The sequence below is a fragment of the Lissotriton helveticus genome, chromosome 1_1 (genome assembly GCF_964261635.1).
Source record: "Lissotriton helveticus chromosome 1_1, aLisHel1.1, whole genome shotgun sequence".
Classification (NCBI taxonomy): domain Eukaryota; kingdom Metazoa; phylum Chordata; class Amphibia; order Caudata; family Salamandridae; genus Lissotriton; species Lissotriton helveticus.
Genome location: NC_136057.1, coordinates 335,106,105 through 335,130,662, shown reverse-complemented (window position 1 = coordinate 335,130,662; position 24,558 = coordinate 335,106,105). Strand labels below are relative to the sequence as shown.

Here is a 24,558-nt window from a genome sequence, read left to right as displayed (position 1 = left end):
AATTTAACAAGGTTAGGTGAGCAAGTACTGGGCCAAGGGTCTGGCTCAGATCTTAGCGCCCAGACACGAGGCGAGCGCTGATATATTTGTTAAGTAAATCATATAACAAACATCACGTAAAATATGATAAAGTGACTTCAAAATTCAAAAGAAGTGTATTTCTTTAGCATGAAGCATTGACTAAAATATCTTACATTGTAGTTTAATAAATCTGGTATCACACAATTTGAGTGGGGAAGCGCTGATTTATCCAGGTTTCTCATTTAACTTTGTACTAATCAGCCAAGAAATAGGTATGTATTTGTTTTTCCTTATATTAAGGCTAAGGTTTTACTATTTTTTAAATTTCTTTTATTTCCACAGTTCAGCAATAACAAATAAATAAACACAAGTCAAAATTACATCCATAATAATAAAAAAAGCTAATAAAAAAGATATAGAAAGTCAGAGCAATAACCAAAGTAGGAAACCATACATCATGCATTCATATGAGCAGCGAAAAGCTCCCATATATTAATTCCTAATTTATGTTTCCTTGCCCCCTTTATTGAAAAGAAACTTAATTCTTGATTGGCTAATCGATACATTTTAGCCCTCCAGACTTCGAACCTTCGTGGCTCGGGGCATAACCAGTCTCCAGCAATACATAAACAAGCCGTAGTCATTGCAACAAACAATAGAAATCGATGCTTATAAAAAACACTCCCTCTTGTGACAAGTCGCCCCATCCCTAAAAGCATTAAGGCTGGAGTAATATTAAGCGTAGACCCAAGAATAATAGATAAAAAAATTTCAATATCTTGTAGGAACTTATTCAATTGGACACAGCAAAAAAATATATGCACAATATCAGCGTTGTCACCCACGCAACAAAAAAATGTACCATCAAAACGGTCACCCCACTTATGCATGCGTGCTGGGGTGTAGTATAATCTGAATATAGTTTAAAAAAATTGTACTTTTAAGTTTGCAGATAGAAAAACGTCCTTTGATCTTGCAAGTGCATCTTCTATTGATACATCAGTTTCAATTTCTCACAATGTCGATGACCATTGTAAATTATGTTTCTCCATATCATCCTTTTTAAATGAGATCAATATTTTGTACAACACACCCATTTTGCTCTGAGATTTAATAGCCTAAATCAGAGGATTTGGGAACAATTTCTGTTTTCTATGTAACAAAAAATCCTGTATTTGAAGAAACTTGAAAAACTGTGACTGCGGTAAATTATATTACTTTGCCAGGTCTACATACTGTTTCATAAGACCCCCTCATCATATAAATCCCCTTTCTGGAGTACACCCTTATCTCGCGAACCGGCAGCCACCCTATCACAAAATATTGTTGGGAGCAATTTTGTCGCATTCATGGGAGTATAATAAGAAAGGGCCGCTAAATCAATTAATTTGCGTACTTTACTCCATGTTTTTATGGCTGCAACCATAACCTTAAACCCAGTCCTTTTATAGTAACTTCCTTCAATTTTCCAAAATAAGCTAAGGTTAGCTTCTGTTCCTAATACTAAATAGAAAATAGAACTACTTGTTGCTGTACTGCCCGCATCCTCTCCAAACAATAATACACCCATTTTCTGTAAAAAACAAACATAATAATACAAGATGAAATCAGGTACTGCTAATCCGCACCTTGCAGTTGAAAGTGACATACATCTCATGGCTCGACGAGGTTTCCCGGGGGCCCATAAGAATTTAGAGCAAAGTGCCTGTAGCTTCTGCAATTGAGTTGACGATATTTCTAGAGGTATAGCTCTGAATAAGTATAATACCCGCGGAAGAATATTAATTTTTAGGATGTTCGCTCGACCAATCAGAGTAAAATGTAACCTGCCCCATCTCTCCAAAGAATCTGCAATGTTACTGCATAATGATCTGCAGTTTGCGTCTACTAATGCAGTCATTGAGGCCCTAATCTTTACATCCAAACATGTTGCTTCAGCAACGACTCTTGGATAATTTAATACCACAGTATCAGTACATAAGAGTTGCGTTTTAGTAACGTTCAACTTATAGCCCGAAATCTGGCCAAATTTCCGAGCCAACCGTTCAATCTCCAAGAGTGCACTAGCCGGGTCCTCAGATGTGACCGCAATATCATTCGCATATGCAAATACTGTATAGGGGATGTCACATACAAAAAAAGGCTTAATTAACTGACTTCTAGAGAGCATTTCTGTAAAGGGATTAATATATAAAGCAAAAAGTAAAGGGGAACAAGGACATCCCTGTCACGTACCTCTAGTAATCCTCACTATTTCTGAAGTTGATCCCATTACCGCTATCCTAGCTACCAGTGAATCATATAGGACTTGCAATGCGGTCATGAAACTTTTCCTGAAAACCCACATTTTCCATTATTCTCCATAGATACTGCCATGCTATACGGTTGAACGCTTTTTCTTCATCGTCTAGCAAAATCAGCCCTAAATTTCGCTTCTCTACCTTTGCAATATCGAACAAGGTAATTACTTTATTAATGTGTGACACCGTGCTCCGCCCAGGAATAAATCCATGCTGATCATGAGATACCAGGGAGGCAATTACTTTGGAGAGACGATTAGCTAAGATTTTTGAGTATATTTTACCATCACAATTTAAAAGTGATATAGGACGGTATGAGCTAGGTAGCTCTACATCTTTACCTTTCTTGCTAAGAACAACAATTGCAGCTTCATCCCAAGACTTTGGCACCAAGCCAGTTTGAGCAGCCCTAAACGTGGCCAACATCATTTCCCTCAAATGATCAAAATAAAGTTTATATATCTCTCCAGGTAGCTGGTCAGGGCCCGCTGCTTTCCCCACTGCCAGCATCTTAACTGCGATTGCTAATTCTTCAATCATTGTCGGGGCATCCAGCATATCTGCTGCTTCTGAGTCTAATTTGAGGAGCTCCCAAGCGGAATTGGTGTCACCCCAGCTACCCCGCTTTGTTGACTAGTGTAAAGATCAGTGTAAAATTGTTGGAAGATAGTTAAAATCTCTTTTGGGTCCGACCTTAATATCCCGGCGTTATCCTTTAATGCTGCGATGTTACGACTAGCTTTGTTTATACGCAGTTTAAGAGTGAGACATCTCCCAACTGACTACCCATATTTATGACATAATTTTCTATGGGTCAAGTATTTTCTTTCAGACTCTTTGTCCCAAGCTCCCGTTATTTTGGCCCTTTTTATGGCACCTCATCCTCTAAATCTGAAAGTTACCCTGATATTCAATACCATGAATCAGTTTCTCCTCTGCCCTTTTCAGAGCAAAATTAAAACTCTCTAGCTCTCTCCTAAGTTTTTTTTGATGAAATAACCCAAAACGCATAACTTCCCCCTAAAGCAAACCGTAAACGTGTCCCACACTATGTTGATGCTGGCTGAGTCCCTATTATTATCAAAAAAATCCTTTAGCCACCTGGACATAAGATCTATGAAGTTGTCGTTGACACATTGCTTCCGGTCAAAGGAAATTTTTTTAGGTCTACCAGCCTCACCCCAACCAGACAGTATTAATACAATAGGGGAATGATCTGAGGACATTTTAGTGTAAATCTGCATTCCAGCCCCAGCCAAAAAAGAGGTGCCTAAAAAAAAAATAGTCTGATCGCACCATTTTTTTTATGGGGAAAGGAGTAAAAAGTATTTCCTGGGTCTGCAGGAAATAATGTACTCCATGCATCTGTCAGGCCATGGTCCTTTAGTATATTAGACAAAGCCTTAAACACCTGTGGTTTTCACCCTCTATAGCTTTTTGGCCCTCCTACAAAATCTTGACTAGTTAAATTAATATTCATATCCCCACAAATGATTAACAGGGAAGGCCATGTTGCAACCTCTATGTGCAATTCTTCCAAAATTGCTGCTTCGTCTAAATTAGACCCATAGATATTACATAAAGTAAAGTTCCTGAGTCGCCCGTCAAATTCAACTTTAGCCCAGCGCCCTAATTTATCTACTAATCTTCGCCGAACAATGTAAACATTAGGTTTGGCCCAAATAACAACACCCCGAGTCATTACTGATTGTTGCAAGGAGACAACGACAGAAAATCCCAGTTCAGATAACAAATGACGTTTACTCCACGGTAAATGTGTCTCTTGAATACAGACAAGGTCCGGGTGAATATGACGTAATTCAGCAGCAACCCTCCTTCTTTTATTAATGTTATTCAAACCAGAGACGTTTAAAGAGCATATTCGAATATCTCTAGACACCATCAAACATCATACCAAATTTCCCAATAAGTTGCACATCTCTTAACAATACATTTTCCCCAGTTCCTTTTTTGTTATCTCTTTTTTGCTGAAACTGTGATTTTTTTTCCCGTTTTTACCCCACCACCGTGACCCTACCCCCCTCCCTCCACCCCAGCACCCCAACCCCCCCTCGCACCCCACCCTTCCCTCTAGTAAGGCTTTAGGACTTATGGTCCTGCAGATGCCCGCTGCCAAAATTCCCTGCCCTTAGCCACAAGCCAGCAAAAACTTCTCCTCATATCAGAGAAGGAGAAAGAAAAATCAATAAAGCAAATAATAATCATCTTCCATGATACCTTATCTCCAGACTTAGAAAATAAAGGAAACAACAAGGAAACTATAAGTTAAAAATCAACGATACATAGAGTCTGTAGTCCAGGCCCAACTTTCCGTCAGATAACCACTGCATTTCTAAATGCTATTCAAAAATTCTTTAGCTAGTCCCGCTGTAGTGAAAAATTGTGTGCGATCCTTAAAAATAATCTTCAATTATGCGGGATTCATTAAATAGGCTTGCGCCCCTTTAGCCTGAAACGGTGTAATTAGCTGCCAAAGCTGCCAGCGGTTTTCCATAGTGTATCTACTAAAATCAGGTCTTACAAAAAACTCAAAACCTGGGCCAATTCTCCGCTTATCCTTACGGTTGAGTTTAAAAACCTCCTTGCGGGCCAAAAAGCTATTAAAAGAGATTAACAGTGCTCCGGGTCTAGCGATGCTTTGTCTATCAGAGTGTCCCGGTGATTGTCCTGTTCATGCTTGAATAATAAAGGGAAACCAATGCACTCTCTCAATCTCCCTGTCCCAATCCCATTTACTTAATTCTGGAAAAGCGTTCTTGAATAGGTCCACTATAAATTTACAAGCATCTTGGCCCTCTTTTCCTTCTGGTACTTGCAAAACCCGCCAATTATTTCTGCGTGATCTATTTTCAAAATCGGCAAGCTTCCATTGCGTATCCTCCTTCATCGCCCGCAACGATTCTTTGACTACCTTCTGCTGCGCAACTTCGTCTTCTAAATTTAATAAGCGGGACTCTGCCTCATTGAATCTGGATGTAAAATCCGCCTGTGATTTTGCCAGCCTGCAGACCGAATACCGTAATTTTCGACACAGAGTCTGAACCCTCTGGCTCCATTCTCTAGTTTCATCGCGCAAGGACATTATTGATTCATAAATCATTGATAAAGATATTTCCCCATTCAAAAGCTCTGGGGACTCATCCTGAGATTGGTTGCCATGTTTGCCCTGATTATCTGCCTTCTTTTCTAAATTTGTACGAACTGTAAAAGGGCTACCTTCAGGTATATCCACTGAATCGTCCAGACAAATACTACTATGAGTGCTGCCACCCCTCATATTCATATGCTGGGCATATTGTGAAACTAAGTCCTCGTAGGATGAAGATAGCGACTGCTCTGACATAGAATAAAAATCTCCACATTCTGTGTCCTGCTGTGTGCCTTGACCTCCCCCCCTGCTGATATCTGAGGGGTCGAGTCATTGTCATCATCCCCGCAATTTCCATTGTTACAGCTTTGAGTTTACTTTGATTATCTACATCATTAATTGTAGATGGGGGAGAGTTTACACCCACTGCTCTTACAGGAGTAGGACATACCAGTCCCTTTTCAACATTGTTACTTTGTGGGCTTTCAACATTTAACACTGCTACATCCATTTCCGCGTTTACCACCATTAAAGTTGCTTGTTCCTTCTCAACAATGGACTGCATTTTAGCCCCCTTAGACTTATCCTTTGCAGTAGCAAAAATTGCAGGTATAATTTTATTTTTACCAGCTCCTCCCGCTTTTGCTTTCAAGTTATCCTGAGTGATTTTTACATTTTTAGCATTTTTTGCTGGGTAGCCATGCTTTTGCTCACCTCTGCTCCTCCATTTTCAACTTGTTCCTCTGTTGTTCGTGTTTTCCACCTTGCACCTTTTGGAGGCATGACTCCTGGACTCTCAACAGCAAAGATCTTGTGGTTCTTTTCCCAGCGCAAGCAGAGGGAGCAGTTAAAACAATTAGAGCCAACCTCCTCTCTGCACCTGTGAACCGCTCTGCACATGCCCTCACTGAATCACTCCACCGGCAGCGATTCCCCCGCCGTCCACCTCTCAAACAATCCGCGACAGAAAACCCCACGACCGGCAGGAGCTCGCTCTACCTTCCAGCCACCACCACCAGGGCAAACTTATTGGTAAGCTCGTATAGTTATTTCGGCAACTTCTTTAACATATCGGCCGCCGATTCTTTCTCTCTCGAGTCCTCTCCTTCCTTCAATTTATATGGCTTGTGGGTTGAGCTGCGAGCGGTCAGCCTATGCGTCCACTCAAGTGGGCGCCATCTTGCCTATCCTCAAAAAAAAACTAAGGGCCCGATTCACAGAACGAACTTAAGACAAAATCCTAAACTTACTACTTTTGGTATTCACAGAAGTTAGGATTTTGTCTTAAGTTTGTCTTAAGACAGACTTAAGACAAACTTAAGACAGACTTAAGTTAGGATTTTGTCTTAAGTCTGTCTTAAGTCTGTCTTAAGACAAACTTAAGACAAAATCCTAACTTCTGTGAATACCAAAAGTAGTAAGTTTAGGATTTTGTCTTAAGTTAGTTCTGTGAATCGGGCCCCAGGGTTTTACTTCTTTGGGGAAGACCACCCTAAGACTGTCAGGTCTAACAGTGGTGCTCATGTGATGTGCTCCTATACCTTTGGGTTGAGTTCATTCTATATAAGAACTGGAGAAAAATGCATAAGGTTTTACTCTGTGTGCATTTTTCTGCAGTTCTTATATAGAATGAACTCAACCCAAAGGTAAAGGAGCACATCACATGAGCACCACTGTTGGACCTGACAGTCTTAGGGTGGTCTTCCCCAAACTTTTTTCCTACTTGCCTCCTATTTTGGCAGATTGCTTTTTGTTGACCTTACGACTCTGAGCACTTTGCCACTGTTAACTAGTGCTAAAATGCATGTCTCCCTCCCCTAAATATAGTTTAGTTGATGTATCCACAATTGGCAAATTTAATGTACTTATTATAAGTCCTTAGTACAGTGCACTACATGTACTCAGGGCATATAAATTAAATGCTACTAGTGGGACTACATCACTGCTTGTGCCACCCAGTCAAGTAGCCCTTAAACATGCCTCAGGCTTGCCACTGCAGAGCCTGTGAGTGCAATTCACGCTGCCATGTTGAGTTGGGATTTGAAACCCCTTGCCAAGCCTTAAATTCCTCTTTTATTACACAAATCACCCCTAAAGTAGGCCCTAGGTGGCCCATAGGGCACAGTGCTATGTAACTAAAAGGTAGGATATATACTTTTAAGTTTTACATGTCCTGGTAGTGAAATATTCGATTTTCACTACAGAGAGGCCTACTCCTCTCATTGAGGATTCTTTATTATATTTATTAAGCTGTAATTCCTAATTGAAATAAGGTAGATAAATCATGTTTAGTACCGATGGAATGGGAATGATAAATCCCCTTTAATGGTAAAGTTGGATTAGTTATTACTGCTCTGAAAATGCCACTTTAAGAAAGTTAGGCATTTTACTGCCCTTAGCCATCTGGTGTCTGCTGCCTGTCTCCTATCACTGGCCGGGTGATAGATGACCTTTGTGTATTCCCTCTAGACAGCCACAGAAACATGGAATCTGGGTGTGATTTCATGCATCTTCCTGGGAGAATGGAAGGGAGGAGCGGGGCACAGCCTCCCACTTATACCTGAATAAGCTGAGTCCTGTTCACAAACAAAGGGCTGCATACCACCCTCTATAGTGAGTCTAGAGCCAGAGCAGGAAGAAAGGAACTCTGTGCACTTCTAAGACCCTTCGTTAAAGTCACTCCCCACTTCAAAGGCACTGGACCACTGACCCTACCAACTCAGTACACTTCTGGACCCTTCTGGACACTTCTGGACCTGAAACTACTCTACCAGGAAGAAAACCTGCTGTGATTAAGGGCTGCCACTCTGCTGGGCTGATGGAAAGACTGCTGCCTTACTGTGTTGCCCTGCTTTTCTCTACCTGGGTAAAGACTGGCCCTCCATCCCTGCAATGTAGAGTGACTCAGTGGGCTAACTGTCTTGCCTCCCATTTTAAGACACAGGGACATTAAAGTCTTCCATCCTGCTCTTGTGCCTGGCTCATTGGAAGTGGACCCAGGTGCTTGCTCTAGTGGAACTGATGCATTCAATGCTGTGAGATCAGAATTAATGCATCACTGCTGCTGTGAGAGTATAACCACAGCATCGAAACCACCACATCACCGCCACTTCAGAGAGACAATTGACAAATCCTCTCAACAGCATGGAGAAACCCGGCACAGCAGCTTCAGAATCATCACATCTCAGAACCAGCGCTTCGTCTTCTGAACTGGCGCATCTCCATCACTGCGTGGAGAAATTCAACGTCTCACACCCTGCATCTTCGTGTTGCAACAAAGATCAAGGGGCCCGATTCACAGAATGAACTTAAGACTAAATCCTAAACCTACTACTATTTTGGTATTCACAGAATGCACTTACTACTTTTGGCATTCACAGAATGAACTTACTACTTTTGGTATTCACAGAGGTTAGGATTTTGTCTTAAGTTTGTCTTAAGACAAACTTAAGACAGACTTAAGACAGACTTAAGACAGACTTAAGACCACATCCTAACTTCTGAGAATACCAAAAGTAGTAAGTTCATTCTGTGAATGCCAAAAGTAGTAAGTGCATTCTGTGAATACCAAAATAGTAGTAAGTTTAGGATTGAGTCTTAAGTTTATTCTGTGAATTGGGCCCAAGGTACTTTTGTTCAGCTGGCCTTGTGTGGTTCCTGTATCTGGCCCACACTCCATCATGGTTGGCCTGAACTTTTGACTTTGTCCCAGTCCAGCGCAACCAGATATCCCACATAAGTGCTTATAACTTCTAAGCGCTATTGTTGCATTTATTCTACTCACTGGATATTTGTTGTTTTGGTCTTGATTTATTAATTAAATGAAGAACCTCTTAAGTTATACCTGATTGATCAATGCCGAGCTACCAGAGGGTGAGCACAGATTAATTTAGAGTGTGCTTGTGACTTACCCTGACTAGGACTGTGGTTCCTGCTTGGACAGGGTGCATACCTCTGCCAACCTGAAACCAAATTTTTAAGAAATACTTACATTACACAAGGTCTCATCCATTGTTCATGGGCATGGGGAAATTAAGGGATTTGCCCAGAATCACAGCATGTTGAGCTGATACCGAGACTCAAACCAGATTCCCCAGCTCCAAAGTCGGTAGCCCTGGCCCTAAGACCACATCCTGGGCAGATGGAGGGAGGCAAGCAGAAGCCGCATGAAAGCTTGCTTGTTATGGGCTTGAGGTATCAACAGTACCTCGAGCTGAGACAGAGCTAGGCTTCAGGCTCAAGCCTAACTCAAACTTTTGGTGGCTAGCCCACATCTAAAATGGCTGTATAATGTCTACAAAACCAGTGATATTAGCATAGGGTATCCTGCATTGCCTTACCTTCCTTAAGGACTTTTTTTTAGATATTGCCAGATTGACCTGTGAGCTATATTTATTTAACACAGTGTACTAGTCATTTTATAGAAAAGTACAAAAACACTGTCTTCTGGTTTTTAAAGGGGGGTTGAGGATAATAAATGTATCAACTCAGTGACTAAAGTGCACTATGAGCATCGGGAAGCCTGGGACAAATCCCGGATTCCATGCTTGACAGAAGTGTCTAATCTACTTGATTGTAACATTTAAGAGAGCTTTCAAATAATTCAATTTAAGATGGACTGTGTACAACAACTTACTTGTATGTTGTATAAGCCTATATTGTTCCATCATCAATAACAATAGTATTGACCATGATCTAGGGTATATCAGATAGTTAGTTCACTTTGTTCACTCCTGGAGTTATCAAGAGGGAGGGTTAATGCATGTTTTAAAGCTCATGTTTAAAAATTTTCACCTCAAATAAATACAATGTTGTGATCTAATGTACTAAACTGAAACATTGCCATATGTTTTTTTAGATGTTATTGTTGTATGCCAAAACAGGTTCCATAGCATGATAGCAGCCAGGTATGAAGCAATAGATTCTAGCGTACAGTTACTAAAGAACTATGCTGGGCTATTTATGTTAGTACACAATTTCTAAATCTTTCGGTTTAACAACCTGACCCATAATAAACCGACCATTCACACCCTCCTGTCCAGTTCCTGTTGCCTTAACTACCAGGGTAGGGAAGCAAAGAAAAAGATCCTGTGGGGCTTAGAAGAAAGTGTTCTAGTGGGGGCAGCATGACAGAGTGTTGTAGATAGGTGCCCTTAGACCACTGACTTGTGTGGTTGCTTACATGTGGCATAAACAACTAGTGTATAGAAACTGAGCGTGTATGTGTGGTGGGTGGATTACAGGGTGAGAGTATTGGTGCAGTCTTTGAAGCCCTCCACCAAACTATCCCACACCTGTGCAATAAATTTTTTCTCAGGCCAGCTCATTGCTCCCTATATAATAGGATTGAAACCAAGAGAGCAAGACCTTGTTCCAAGTTACGATAGTCGGAGGACGTGAATCCTTCCAATACAGTTTAATATTGCACTTTGCTGGAAACTTTCTCAACTTCGGCGGGGAATACGCTCAATAGGACCACTTAGGGGCAATTAGATAGTACACAGCCCACTGTGTTACACAGCACTTCAGGAACTCTCTGCCAGTATGAAAGGAGTGTGGGGTAAGACCATAACATATGAAACCGACTAGCATCTAATTGCATACAGTGAGGACATGCAGCTGCTTCCCCTGGGTATAGAACCCAGAACCTCCTGAGGCAAAATAGCCGGGAGACAGAGACTTGTACTTTTAATCTTTTTAAAAAAAATCTTTGGTGTAATTCTGATTTGTGTGTTACTCTTGATTACTTCTGCTGCTAAAAACTCGCCTTACCTGGCTACACAGGACTCGCTCTTCTTAATCAACCGCTCAGCAGCCCTGCGCTGACAGCGGCTCTCTCCTACAAACCACGGCGCCATTGCCGGCGTGCGACTTGGCCACGCCCCCTCGGAGGCCACGCCCATCACCTGCATAAAAGCATGTGTCATTTCCGTACGCGCAGCGGACGGGCGCAGCGGGCGCGCCGTTTGCGCGCCGATGGCGCGCCTAAGGCAAGCCCGTCTGCGCCCGTCTGCGCCCGTCTGCGCCTGGCCCGTGCCTAGGGACAGTCCCCCTGCCCATCCGGCTAACATCGACCGCACGTGCTGGACCAAATCTCAACTTCTCTCCCTAAATCCCACTACTTGCCCAGCCACTTCACGATGTAGCCCGGATCACTTGGAAGAGGCCTCCTTCCATTGCCCCCGATGCAATTTCACGCTTCCGCCGTGGAGTTGCCGCTCCCCTCCCTGCCCTATCCTGCCTACCCGCCAGTCTCTCCCCCTTACGCTGAAAGCTGGCCTGGTCAACTGCAGGTCTCTGCCTCGCCATACCAGCGAGATTTGGATGTCAATTATCGCCGAAGCTTGGGATATCTTATTCCTCAACGAAACGTGGCTTACAGATTCCTCCACCCCTGACATCCACCTTGCCATTCCGCCCGGCTACACCTTAAAGGGCATCAATCGTGCAGGGGGAAAAACTGGAGGCGGTTTAGCCATCATCCTCAAGTCACATCTCAATTTGTCCACGACCAAATTGACTAACATAGGAATGATTGAAGCTATGTACTTCACTGTTTCGGATTCCGTGGCAGTTAAACTGGCTGGTACATTAGTATACAATCCCCCTACCTCTTCCTCTCCCTCACTAACTGCGCTCACCCCCCAGCTGGCTGATCTCTCCCTCAAACACCAATTCTTTCTGGCGTTAGGAGACTTCAACCTTCACGTGGACAACCATTTATGCCCTAAAGCGAACAATCTAATAGAAACCATGCAGAGCTTAAACCTACTACAATTAGTCAATGGCCCCACTCATATAGCTGGGCACACCCTTGACCTAATTTTCGCTAACTGCTCTAACATCACAGTCTTCCCTTCCCTCCCTCTCACCTGGTCTGACCACTTTCTTATCCCCTTCAACCTTGTGCTAAACCTAAAACCTTCCCTTGCGGCCCCCATCAAAGAGCTGAGAAGAAAATGGCATAATGTTACCTCGGTCACCTTTGACTCAGCATTCCACTTTCAGCCAGAACCCCACTCCAGCGACATTGATGGAAATGTCACCAGACTCAACTCTGCTTTGTTCCAGGCCATCGATTCCATCGCCCCCACCAGATCCCGCCCTTCGGCCCCTTGGTTCTCTACCATCCTCCGAGAGGAAAAAAGCAGATGCAAAACACTCGAGCGCAAGTGGCGACAAAATTACGACCCTGAAGCCAAAGCCATTTAGAAATCCGCGTTAAAAATTTTTCTTAAACAAAAAAAATAACCATGAGAGACTACTTCTCACTACAAATTGCTAACGCCAAAAACTCCTCAAAAACCCTTTTCAATATTGTCAGAGACTTCATCAACCCCCCCGCTACAGCCACGCAGAACTCTCCTAGCCAGGCACTTTGCGATGGACTCCCAGACTTTTTCTTTGATAAAATAAATAAACTACGTGCCGCATTCCCCTCTGGGGTAGCTCCTTTGCTTCCACATATAAGGGCCCCAGAAGCCGTCTCCTTGCAGTCATTTAATGAACTAACTCTTGAGACCGCACTTAGGCTACTCACCCAATGTAGATCTGGCGCTCCCTCTGATCCTATCCCTGCCAAAATCATGGGTGATCTGGCCCCCTCACTGGCAAGCTCCTTTCTCTCAGTCTGGAATGCCTTCCTCCACCATGGCATCTTCCCAACCATGTGGAAGGAAGCACTGGTTGTCCCCATCTTGAAAAAGCCTGATGCCGACCCTACCCAATTCTCTAACTATCGCCCCATTTCCCTCCTCCCCAAACCCGCTAAAATCTTGGAAAAGGCAGTGCAACTGCAACTTACAGAGTTTCTGGAGGACAACTCTCTTTTGCACGATTCTTAGTCCGGATTCAGAGCGGGTTTCAGCACTGAGACGGCCCTATTGGAAGTAGCAGAAACTATTCGCGGGTGTGCAGATAGGGGCGAGGAGGCCATGTTGGTCCTCCTCGACCTATCTGCCGCTTTTGATACGGTCTCCCACAAAATACTCCTGGATCGTCTCAAGCAGGTCGGAATCAGCGGCATCGCTCTTACCTGGATCAAATCCTTCCTTACTGACAGAAGTCAGAGGGTGATACTGAGACCATTTAAATCAGAGGGTAAACCCCTGCTGTGCGGTGTTCCGCAGGGCTCTGCCCTCAGCCCTCTGTTTTTCAACGTCTATCTCGCTCCCTTGGCCGCCGTGGTGGAATCCTGTGGAGTCAGAGTGGTCTCATACGCTGATGATACTCAGCTAATATTCTCCTTCACTGACCACTCTGACTCCACGTTTGCCAACTTCCGCCAATGTCTAGACAACATCAATGTTTGGATGACTAATAATCACTTAAGACTTAACTCTGATAAAACAGAGGTTCTGTTTTTTAACCAGAAAAACCCTATTTCCCCTTCCCTATGGTGGCCTACAGCACTTGACCCCGCACCTATCCCAGTTCATTCTGTACGTAACCTGGGTTACCAGTTCGACGATTCACTTTCATGCAAAGCCCAAGTCAATAAGGTCACCTCTGCCTGCTTCATGAAGCTGCGCATGATTAAAAAGATACTTCCCTACCTCCCCTTGGCCGCCCACCGTACGGTCACGCAGGCCCTCATCACCTCGCATATGGACTACGCTAACAGCCTGTATGCCGGCGCCCCTCAATATCTGATAGACCGGCTCCAGATCGTTCAGAATGCGGCAGCTAGACTGATTGGAAACATCCCCTACCGTCAGTCAGTCGCCGCCTATCGCAAGGAGCTACACTGGCTCCCTATTGCAAGCCGTGTCCAGTTCAAGATCCTCACCCTCGCCTTTCGAGCTATCAACGGCCTGGGTCCTATTTATCTTCAAAAGCGAGTATCAATATCCCACTCCGTTAGATCACTGCGATCTAACCACTTACGCCTCTTGACCGCTCCTCGCTTTCGACGTGCCAGAATGGGCGGCAGAGGGTTCAGCGTAATCTCAGCTAAACTGTGGAACTGCCTCCCAATCGACCTCAGATTCTGTTCGACCGAATCCATCTTCCGTGCCAGATTAAAAACATGGCTGTTCTCCGGACTCTGATCCCTTCTTCTGTCGTCTTTTTCCCCCTTTTCCCCTCGCGGATCTGGTTCTAGCGCCGGGACACCCCCTCGGGGGTAGCTGTGCGCTTTATAAACTACATAAATAAATAAAATAGTTTGTTAATTTAGACAGGTATAGGATAAGCTTAGTTAAAAATATTAAATGAAATTGTTAAAATGGGAGCAGTGGTATAGTTAGTGGGGATATTCGAATATTTTAGCCCAATCCGCATTGTGCAGAGGTTTGGCCATGTCTGTCTCCCAGTTAGCACGGAGAGGAGCCCTGGAGCCCTGGTGGGGTTTCCATGTTTTGAAAAGAGCTCTGTAAACCTATCTTATGAGTTTGCTTTTAGTCCCTCTAGTGTAGAGCATCTGGTAAACCTCACATGGGGTTGGTGCTAGGTGGCAGACATTAAATAGAGCATTCATTGATTGTTTAAGATGTTTGGAAGAAAAGAAATAGACCTGGGTAAAGACTGCAGTCTGCTGTAAGTGTTTGGAAATATTGGAGCTTGCCATCAACAAACAAATTCCGCAATTTTGAGAGAACTGCAGAATGCCACTGATGGAGTTGCCCTGAGCCGAACTGTCCAGTGTAAGTGGTAAGTCCTACTAAAGGTATTCCAGGAGCCTATGGTTGCTTCATGATAGTGAGTTTATGGGTTCTAAAAAGGCAAGAGAAAGCATGACAAATATGGTCAAGTGGAGTTGGGTAGAATGGTCAGTAGAAAACAATGAATAGTGCAATAAGCCCTCCTTAAAGTCTGCCTCATGCATGGGGCAGCTATATAGCCGGTGAAACACCCATCGAAACTGTGTAGCTAAATAAGGGTTTTCTAAGTTCAGAAGGGATAATCCATCCACATTCACTGGTATCTCTAGAGTTGAAAACCCTACCTGGCTGCGCAACGGCCTCCAAATCAGATTTGGAAGATGTTGAGGTGTCTGAAGAAGGAAGAAGGGATAAGCAGGGGAAGGTTTGCAAAATAATACAATAAACGGGATAGCACCACCACCTTCACTAGATCTACACAGCCCATTACTGAAAGCAGAAGAGAGGCCAAAAAGCAAACTGGGATCAGAGGGACTGTGTCGCTCTGCCCAGATTCCCATCCTGAATATCTGTGGGGGAAGGGTGGATATTAATCCCTAGGTATTTAAAGGTAACTGTTTCCCTTGTTTCTATAAACACTCCTTACATTATAAAAACTTGATCATATTCTTACATTTTGCTTGAGCAATTTACATCCCAAATATTTTGAAGAGTCTGCATGCCCTTTGGCACTTAAGGTTGAACCAGATCACTGGTTTGGCCTTGGCTCATCAGGAGAATCATTTTGAGACATTGGCAGAGTGGGCAGTTGCCCAGGGCATAGCCTTCCAAGCAGTCTGATGTTCGCTCACACTTCACAAGCATGACCAGTGAGAGTTTGCCTGGGGCAGTGGGTGCTGCTTGTTCGACTACTTGATAGTGCCTCTCCCCCGGGACACAATACTTTCTGGTACTCATGGTAGGCCCGTTGTGTCAAATTGTAGGAATTATCCCGCCTTTTTCTTCTCTTACTTATTTGCCTGGTTCTTAGCAACAACGATTTGAATCAGTAATTGTTCATCTCCCATATGAACTTGATTCCATCCTGCTCTCTAACTCTCTTTGATTGTAGTCTGGGCTCCCAGTTCTGAGATAAACGTAGAGTCCTGGACACACACTCTAGTGCTGTGACACTTCAGACAAGTTGAAGGCATCTCACAACCTGACATTAGGTGTGAGACTGTCGCCCACACCATCTGCTCTGCCTCATTAATTAATTTTATGTTTAAGGTCCATAAGAGGTTGAGGTGACACAGATGTTTTTGTACAACTTGTCTAAACTAGCAGATGGTCACTTACCATATTATTTCCCAAACTGTTTGTCATGGATGGCCTCTCCTTGGATGTGTCCGTAAAATGTACCTTTTGTACTGAATGTTGACCATATGCCGTGAATTTGTGTCCTGAATTTTGACACTTTACACAGAAAGTTGTACAGTCCTGTTCAGAAGTGGCCTCCATGTTGAATAGTCACCTTAGTAGAGCCGTCAGCCAGTATCCCTCCATCTTGAGGACCTCTATGGTCACCCTGCTTTAATGGTTGATGCCGTTGGCGTGCGAGCTGGTTGTGGCATCCTCTTACTGTGCTGAAGGGAATGAGATAATCACCTTGTGGATGCATCCTCAAGTAATTTGGCTATAAACCCTGCACCATCATTCCTAGGCCTCTCCCAAAAACCCAGCATGGCAAGCACTTCCCAGATCTCCGCACCTGGCACTCCTTGAGAAGGAACCTGAATACCCACCTGTTGAGATCCTATCTAAAAGACTAACCTTAACATCACTGCTCTCCAAATGTTGCATGTGCCACTTTACTGCTATTATTTTGACTGTTGTCATAACTTGGGTATACATCTTTGTTTTTCCTGTTACTAGCAAAGTGTTCAACTGCCCTTGTGGCAAGGTTTGTGTTACACAAATATTAAATAAATACATTAATTAGAGCTTTAGCGAATACAACATGGAGTAAAAGAAAGGGACTGCTGTACAAATGAATGAACGAGGGGCAGGGACAAACCAACTACACAGTTTTCATGACAGTCAAGCATCTCACGTCTATATAAAGGTCTCAGGCAAGATGATAGGTGGGGAAAGTTTAAGAATGTGCTCACTGTGTGCCTCTAGAGTTGTAGTCCCAGCTGCCATACCCTTTGTATGTTTTGTGGCACAACAGCAAGGGTTTCAGATTTCTAAGTGCAGTCAGCCAATATGTCCTCTCACTAAGCCACAACATACCAATTAAGGGGCAGATTTACAATAACTGGCACATCCCTGCATATCAGCAGGGAGGCACCAGTTATTGTGCGCCACGGCTCCGCCACCATGGATGCACCGCATTTACAATGCGGCGCACCATGGGTCAAAAACGACACAGATGCGTGACGCATCTGTGCGGTAAAGGCGGTGCATTGTTGGAGTTGCGTCACAAGCGTGACGCAGCTCCAGCAATGCTCTGGGAGGCCCTATCTTTACAATGCTGCATCAATCCTTATGCCTGCTTCAAGCAAGCACAGGGTTTTGACGCAGCATGGGCTCAAAAGTGACTGGGGTGAAATCTTGTAGATTTCACTCAGCCACTTTTGGAAGGCGTTCGTGCACCGCAACACCCCCCCCCCCTGTGCAGGAACGCCTACTTCTGGTGCAGGGTTTTACAACATGATGCATCTCCCAGATGCATCACGTTGTAAATACCCCGCAGCATGGTGCATTTTTTGCTCTGCCGCTGCGTCACAAAAGTGACGCAACGCGGGCGTAAAATAGGCGCAATGGGCTTGTAAATCTGCCCCTAAGATACTAAAAACAATGTATTTATTTTTCCAGGTTCTTATAACCCACAATTCCATCCATCACTTACGTGCATGAGCCAAGCTGAGAGCCCAGAGCCGAAGATAGGAAGCTGTGTTAGATATACATCCCAGGCAGTATTCAATTGTATGGATGCACTGGTGCACAAATATGTCCCCAAAATCTAACTGAAATGACAAGACATATTAAAATCTGTTAGTTTCAGCTCGATTATTCACATTTTTGCAAAATCTGAGTTAACCTTTTTAATATTTTAAAATAATTTCACGCATAGGTAAGTAATTAACAACTATTGCAGAACCCCCCCAATCCCTTCTCCATAAGTCTTAAAAGTGCAGAAGGAAATGGGGTCAGGGAGCAGTGATCTGCAACAACTCATTCAACAAGTTACTTACCATCGGTAGAGCATTATCTGGTAGAGACAGAGTCTAGCCGCTGATTTCTTAAGTTTTGAATTCTCTAAAAATTCAACAGCAGCACCGCTGCATGTCGTTATATGGCACTGCGCGACTCCATATTGACATCGTCCATGCCAGTGATGTCCCTAGAGTCCATATAAGATGCCCTCCAACGCGTTGATACAAGTTTCTTCTGTGAACAGATTCGTCACCAACAATTAAAGCCACCATAGAAACTGGTTGTGGAAACAGTGTTACAGAAAAGGGTAGAAACATTTTTGTTAGTAATAGTTACAAAGTCTTAAAGAAAGACATGGTAATACCCAGAAAAAGATATTGTTTGGAAAGACAAACCACACCGTAAAGCAAACCGAATAAGAACACCAACCAATGGAGTGAGAAACCAGGGCCCTTGAAGGTGTGTAATCATAACACCACAATCCATTCGCAGAGCAAGGAGGATGAGCGGGAGTCAAGAAATCTGCAGCTAAACTATGTCTGTACCAGATATTGCATTACTGAAGGTAAGTAAATTGTTCATCCGATAGAGACATCTAGCCACAAATTCCTTAACATTTGAACTAACTTATGTAGGAAAGTGCCCCTTTTGGCATGGTTATCCCCTACCTTTTTGGCAGATACCTGATGCCAACTTCACCAAGTGTGTACTGGGGCCTGGTACCGAGGCCCCAGCGCCTGTGTTCCTTTCCTAAAACTGCACCTTTGTACCCACAATTGGAACATCTATGGCCACAGTTAAGCCTCTTTTAAAAGGTAGCGTAGATACCAAGGGCCATGTGACCAGGGTAGGCCTCTAGGTTTGCAGCACCTATTGTGCCACCCTTAGAGGCCCTGCACCTAGACACCCACAGACTGCGACTACAGGCTGCGTGTCTTGGTTCATAGAAAAGTGAAGAGTCGACGTGGCACACACTGTGTGTGCTATGCCTGAAATCCACTGCCTGGGGCCTAGGTAAGCCATCCCTCTAGCACGGTGAACTACACCACAGGTGAGGGTACAGTTGCATGAGCACTGCACCCCTACAGTGGCTAAGTCCATTTTTAGACAATGTAAGTGAAGACATAAAGAGTTTATGGTCTGGGAGTTGGTTACTACGAACTGGAATGTGATCCCCGACCTGAGTGAGTGAGTGAGTGAGTAAGAATTTATATAGCGCAACTTAGCCCAAGGGCATCAAGGCGCATCCAAGATGGTACTACTGTTTGAGATGTAAAAAGACGTGTGCCAACTACAGATAGGCTTCTGTGAAGAGCCAGGTTTTTAAGGCTTTGCGGAAGAGCGCAAGGGATGCTTGGCCCTTGAGCTCAGCAGGAAGCATGTTCCATAGTCTGGGGGCAAGGGAGAAAAAAGCCCTCCCACCCCATCTGGCCTTGGAAATTCGGGGAACCGACAGAAGGTTTTTATTGGCCGAGTGAAGAACCCTGCCCGGAGCATAGAAGGACACAAGGGACCTAATGTCTTCGGTTCCAGACCCATACAGAGCACGATGGGTGAAGAATAAGATCTTGAAGTTTATCCCGGCCTGCACAGGAAGCCAATGCAGGTATTTTCTAATTGAGGAGCCTGATGACCGCCTAGGGGCATCCACAACAAACCTGGCTGCCGCATTCTGCACTATTTGTAGACGCTGGACTAGTCTTTTATTTATGCCCAGATATAGTGCGTTGCAGTAGTCCAGCCTTGAGGAGATGAGAGCAACCGTGACCTGTTTCCGGGCTTCAGGGGAAAGATAGTGCGTGATCCTTCTAAGAATTCTTAACACACCACAACAGGTAGAGACAGTCCTGCTGATTTGTTTGTCAAAAGAAAGGGAGGTGTCAAAGATCACCCCGAGGTTGCGGGCGGCTTGAGAAGGCATGGGGCAGGTTCCAAGAGCAGAGGGCCACCAGTCCATCGACCAGACCTCCTGTTTGCCTCCGAATATAAGAACTTCGTTTTTTTCCCCATGTAATTTCAGGAAGTTCTTGATCATCCAGCGTGCCACTGCTTCCATGTAATTCCTGAAATTAAGGGCCGTGATTTCCACTGATTGGAAAAGGGATACCATGATCTGGTGTCGTCGGCGTACAACAGTACTTCAAGCCCGAAAGGTCTTAATAGCCTGGCAAGTGGGGCCACATAAATGTTAAAGAGTGTGGGGCTCAAGGACGAGTCCTGAGGCTTTACGGGGGAGAGGAAGTCACCCAGCTGGACCCTTTGTTTGCGCTGCTTGAGAAAAGACGTCAGGAGGCTCAATGCAGGACCGTCCACTCCCATCTCACTAAGGCGAGAGGCCAGAATGGAGGGGGACAGGGTGTCAAATGCAGCAGTAAGGTCGAGCAGGACCAGAAGAGTAGTCTGGCCACTGTCGACCTTAGCGCGGATGTTGTTGATCACCACTGTAAGGGCGGACTCAGTGCTATGCGCCCTCCGGAAGCCATGCTGAGAAGAGTCAAGCAGGCTGGAGTTATCCAGGAAGGTGCTCAGATGGTAATTGAGGTGGACGCCAAGCATCTTAGCGGGGGCAGGAAGCAGGGATATGGGGTGAAAGTTTTTCTAGGTCGCGGGGTCTAGAGTAGCCTTCTTCAGGAGAGGCTTGACAATCGCCATCTTCCATGAGGCAGGGAAGATGCCTTTGGAGATTTCCAGGTTCATCACCTCCAGAAGAGGAGGTAGCAAGACCTCCCTACACTCCTTAAGAATGTTTAATGGACAAGGATCCAGAGGGGATCCAGATTTAAGCTTATCCAGGAGCAGAATCAGATGATCAAGAGTGAGAGGGGGAAAGTTAGAAAAGTTGCTGCAAGGTCCATTAGCCGGGCCTTGCAAAAAAGGTATATCCAAGGGGGGTAATGCTTCTAGGTCTAGGTTGTGGTCTTCTAGGGCAGTGTGAATATCCATAATCTTGGAGAAAGCCTCGACCTTCTACCCGACGTCTGCAGTCTCAACCCGAGGGGTCCCACCGACTCTGACCTAAGCTGGTAAGAACAACCGATGCCAAAGAAACCCCTGCACCCGATGCCCCCTGGCCTTGGGTGGCCCAACCGACGGTGCCCAGGCATCCCTCCACAATCCAACTTACCACTCTTGCTTGTGATCACCCTCAGGAATTCTCCTACACTAATCCTGCAGCTCTTCTTCTGAACCGGAGATATTCATTGAAAGCAACAGGGCACCCGAAGTCTTCTTGGCACCCTGCATCCAGCAGCCTCCATGCCGCTGGTAGTGTAGCTCTTGTGCTGATTGTTGGACCCTGCAGCGCTGATCCTAACCCCAGGAGCTTTGTTCCTTCAACCGAGTGACCTGCTCGTGAGCGGTTCCTGGCCGAAGGCCCCTTAGCCCACATGGCTAACATTGGGTCCCCGTACTCTGCACCCGGCCGCCCTAGTGTAGCTGGTGGTGCAACTTGAGTGCCTCTTTGAACCTTGGGGAACCTAACAGCTATTCTTGCAGATCGTTTAGTTACCTTCAAACCATTTCATTCTTTTCTTCCATGGGTACCTATGTTATGATTTTTCTCCTAAAAATGTTCTAAGTGTTGAACTGACTTATATATATATATATATACATAGATGGTGATGAATTAAGACCAATGGGCAGTATTCCCTCTGTGGAGGATGAGTTGCATTGTTTATTGTGGGATTGCCACAGCAACTTAAGGCCCTTACGGGGGCAAGGATGACCAATCAGAAGAGGAACGGGGGGAAGAGGAAATTGAAGAGTCGCAGACCAGGAAGAACAAGATGTGTCTGTAAGCAAGAACACAGTCAACCAGAGGAAATGAACAATGCAGATAAGAGTGTCAATATCATTAACTTGTCTGACTTGGTATTAAATTCTGATGAATTGCAAATTCTATCATGTGGCCTCTATTATTGCACCCCCAAGACATGAACTTTGTCCATCCCATAGTTTACTGTTTTAAATTTTTGCCTAAACTTAGGCTAGCTAAATATTTTTCAGTTGTTAAACCCACCTAGATGAGGAGAATTGAACACGTAGAGAGCATCACTGCTCTGCAGGTTTCAAACTTAGGAGTATTGAGAGATTTGAACATTTCAGCTATGGGCAGTTCACATGAGGTATCTGATTATATGTTTTTAATGGAACAAGGCCTCCAAATCCATGACAAGCCCATCACACCTTTCAGACCACGATCCACTTTCTTACCTATGGTACCAAAGGATTCGATTGATTCCTTTAATGAGCTAGTCATTCAATATTTGAAGGACTTACACACAAAGCAGCTTAGTAATAAGTCCACAAAAGCAAAGGACATAGGATTAACCCTGGGCATTATACTACGCTATGCTAACAGAGCATACGTAGTTTGTACTATTTCGCACTCCGCAAATTGCACTAGCACAGTACAAAAACTGTGCTTAATCACGTAGCATAGCAGATAAATAAACAACATCCTCAGATGCTTTGATAAAGCAATTTTACGTGCTAAAAAGCACATAGCCAATTCACAAAAGTGAACTTTTTCAATGAAAACATTAGGCAATGAGGTGATGATTTCGGGGTCCCCCTTAACCTAGGACCAAGCAGATGCCTTGAAAACAAAGAGCATAAACAAAAAAAACATCTTGTGGAACTTCAGTGGTGGTCCCATCCTCTTAGGATCACCCCAAGCACAGTTATTGGCAAAAAAACATCAAAATTATCAAATAAGTCTACAAAGAGCTGCAGTTCACCTAGTCGTTACTAGATGTCTCTCATGAGTCAAATGCAAAGCATTCAAATTATTCTTACATCAAGCTGCAGTTTCACTAGTCGTTACTAGATGTCCCTCACGAGTCAAATGCAAAACCATTGAAACCCTTTCATCAAGCATTTGCATTTGACTCGTGAGGGACCAGTTAAACTGCAGCTCTTTGTAGAATTATTTTGATATTGGATAATATAATATTCACTGCCCACTGCTAATTTCGTCCCATAATGCTTTGCAGGGCCTTTGGTTGGGATTGTTTTTTTGCCAATAACTGCACTTGGGGTGGTCCTAAGAAGATAGGACCACCACCGAATCGTTCAAGATGTGCTTTTTGTTTTCAAGGCATCTGCTTGGTTCTCTCCCTAGGTTAGGGAGGATCCCAAAATCATCACCTCTTTCACTGCTTGCTAATTTTTCAGTTTCACTTTTGTGAAAGTACTATATGCTCTCTAGCATATAAAGACAGAGATACTTATTGTATCATAACTGTCACTGTGCAAGTTGTTTTTTGCAATTATTGCTCAGTGCAGACATTTACACAGTGCTATCAGCTACGCTATACATGAAAATTTCACATGAAGATGGAATCAAGGCTGTGAAATACTTCTTAAGTTCTAGATCCTTGACATTATACAGGCACACTGAAATGATAGTTAGAGTGTAGGGGTAATGCCTAAGAAACAACATTTTCCTGTTTGGTAAGGACATATATCATCAATTGCGATGGAAGGCAATGGGCACCTGCTTCGCCCCTAGCTATGCTAATTTACATATGGGCTGGTGGGAGGAGCAGGTGCTTGCCACACAATATGCCCGGGAAATGTCTGAGGACCCGTTATATTGATGATCTTTTTATGATCTGGAGAGGTGACTCAAATTCAGCCGAAGCTTTTATTTAAAGCATTGAAAAGAACAACTTGAATCTCAGTTTCACATCAAACATAAGCAGAAATGAAGTTCATTTTCTTGCTCTAACAGTGTACATTGAGGAGGGCGAAATTAGCACCATAACTAACCCTGGGCTTATAACTACAATACGCTGACGGAGCATGCAAAGTTTGTACTAATTCACACGTACCAAAACTGTGCTTAATCATGTAGCGTAGCATCTGAATCAACAATATTCTCAGATGCTTTGAAAAAGCAATTTGACATGCTTAACAGCATATAACCAATTCACAAAAATTAATTTTTACAATGAAAACATTAGGTATTGAGAGAACTGATGATTTTGGGGTCCCCCCCTAACCTAGGAGGAGCACCAAGCAGATGCCTTGAACACAAAGAGCATAAACAAAAAGCACATTTTGATGAACTTCAGTGATGATCCCATCATTTTAGGACCACCCCAAGTACAGTTATTGGCAAAAAACAATCCCAACCAAAGGCCCTGCAAAGCATTATGGGACGAGATTAGCAGTGGCAGTGAATATTATAGTATTCAATATCAAAATATTTCTACAAAGAGCTGCAGTTCACCTAGTTGTTACTAGATGTCTCTCACGAGTCAAATGCAAAGCATTGAAATTATTCTTACATCAAGCTGCAGTTCCACTGGTCGTCCCTAGA

General features: G+C 44.0%; 1 protein-coding gene across 13 annotated transcripts in view; it reads right to left on the bottom strand.

Moving 5' to 3' along the window:
- LOC144804990 (V-type proton ATPase 116 kDa subunit a 4-like) overlaps positions 1 to 24,558 on the bottom strand; it is a 6,844,636-nt gene that overhangs the window by 254,840 nt on the left and 6,565,238 nt on the right. For all 13 annotated transcript variants that reach the window (XM_078671938.1, XM_078672103.1, XM_078672267.1 and 10 more), the window contains one exon: positions 17,926 to 18,043. In XM_078671938.1, coding sequence (XP_078528064.1) covers positions 17,926 to 18,043 — 118 coding nt within the window. The remainder of the gene's footprint in view (positions 1 to 17,925; positions 18,044 to 24,558) is intronic.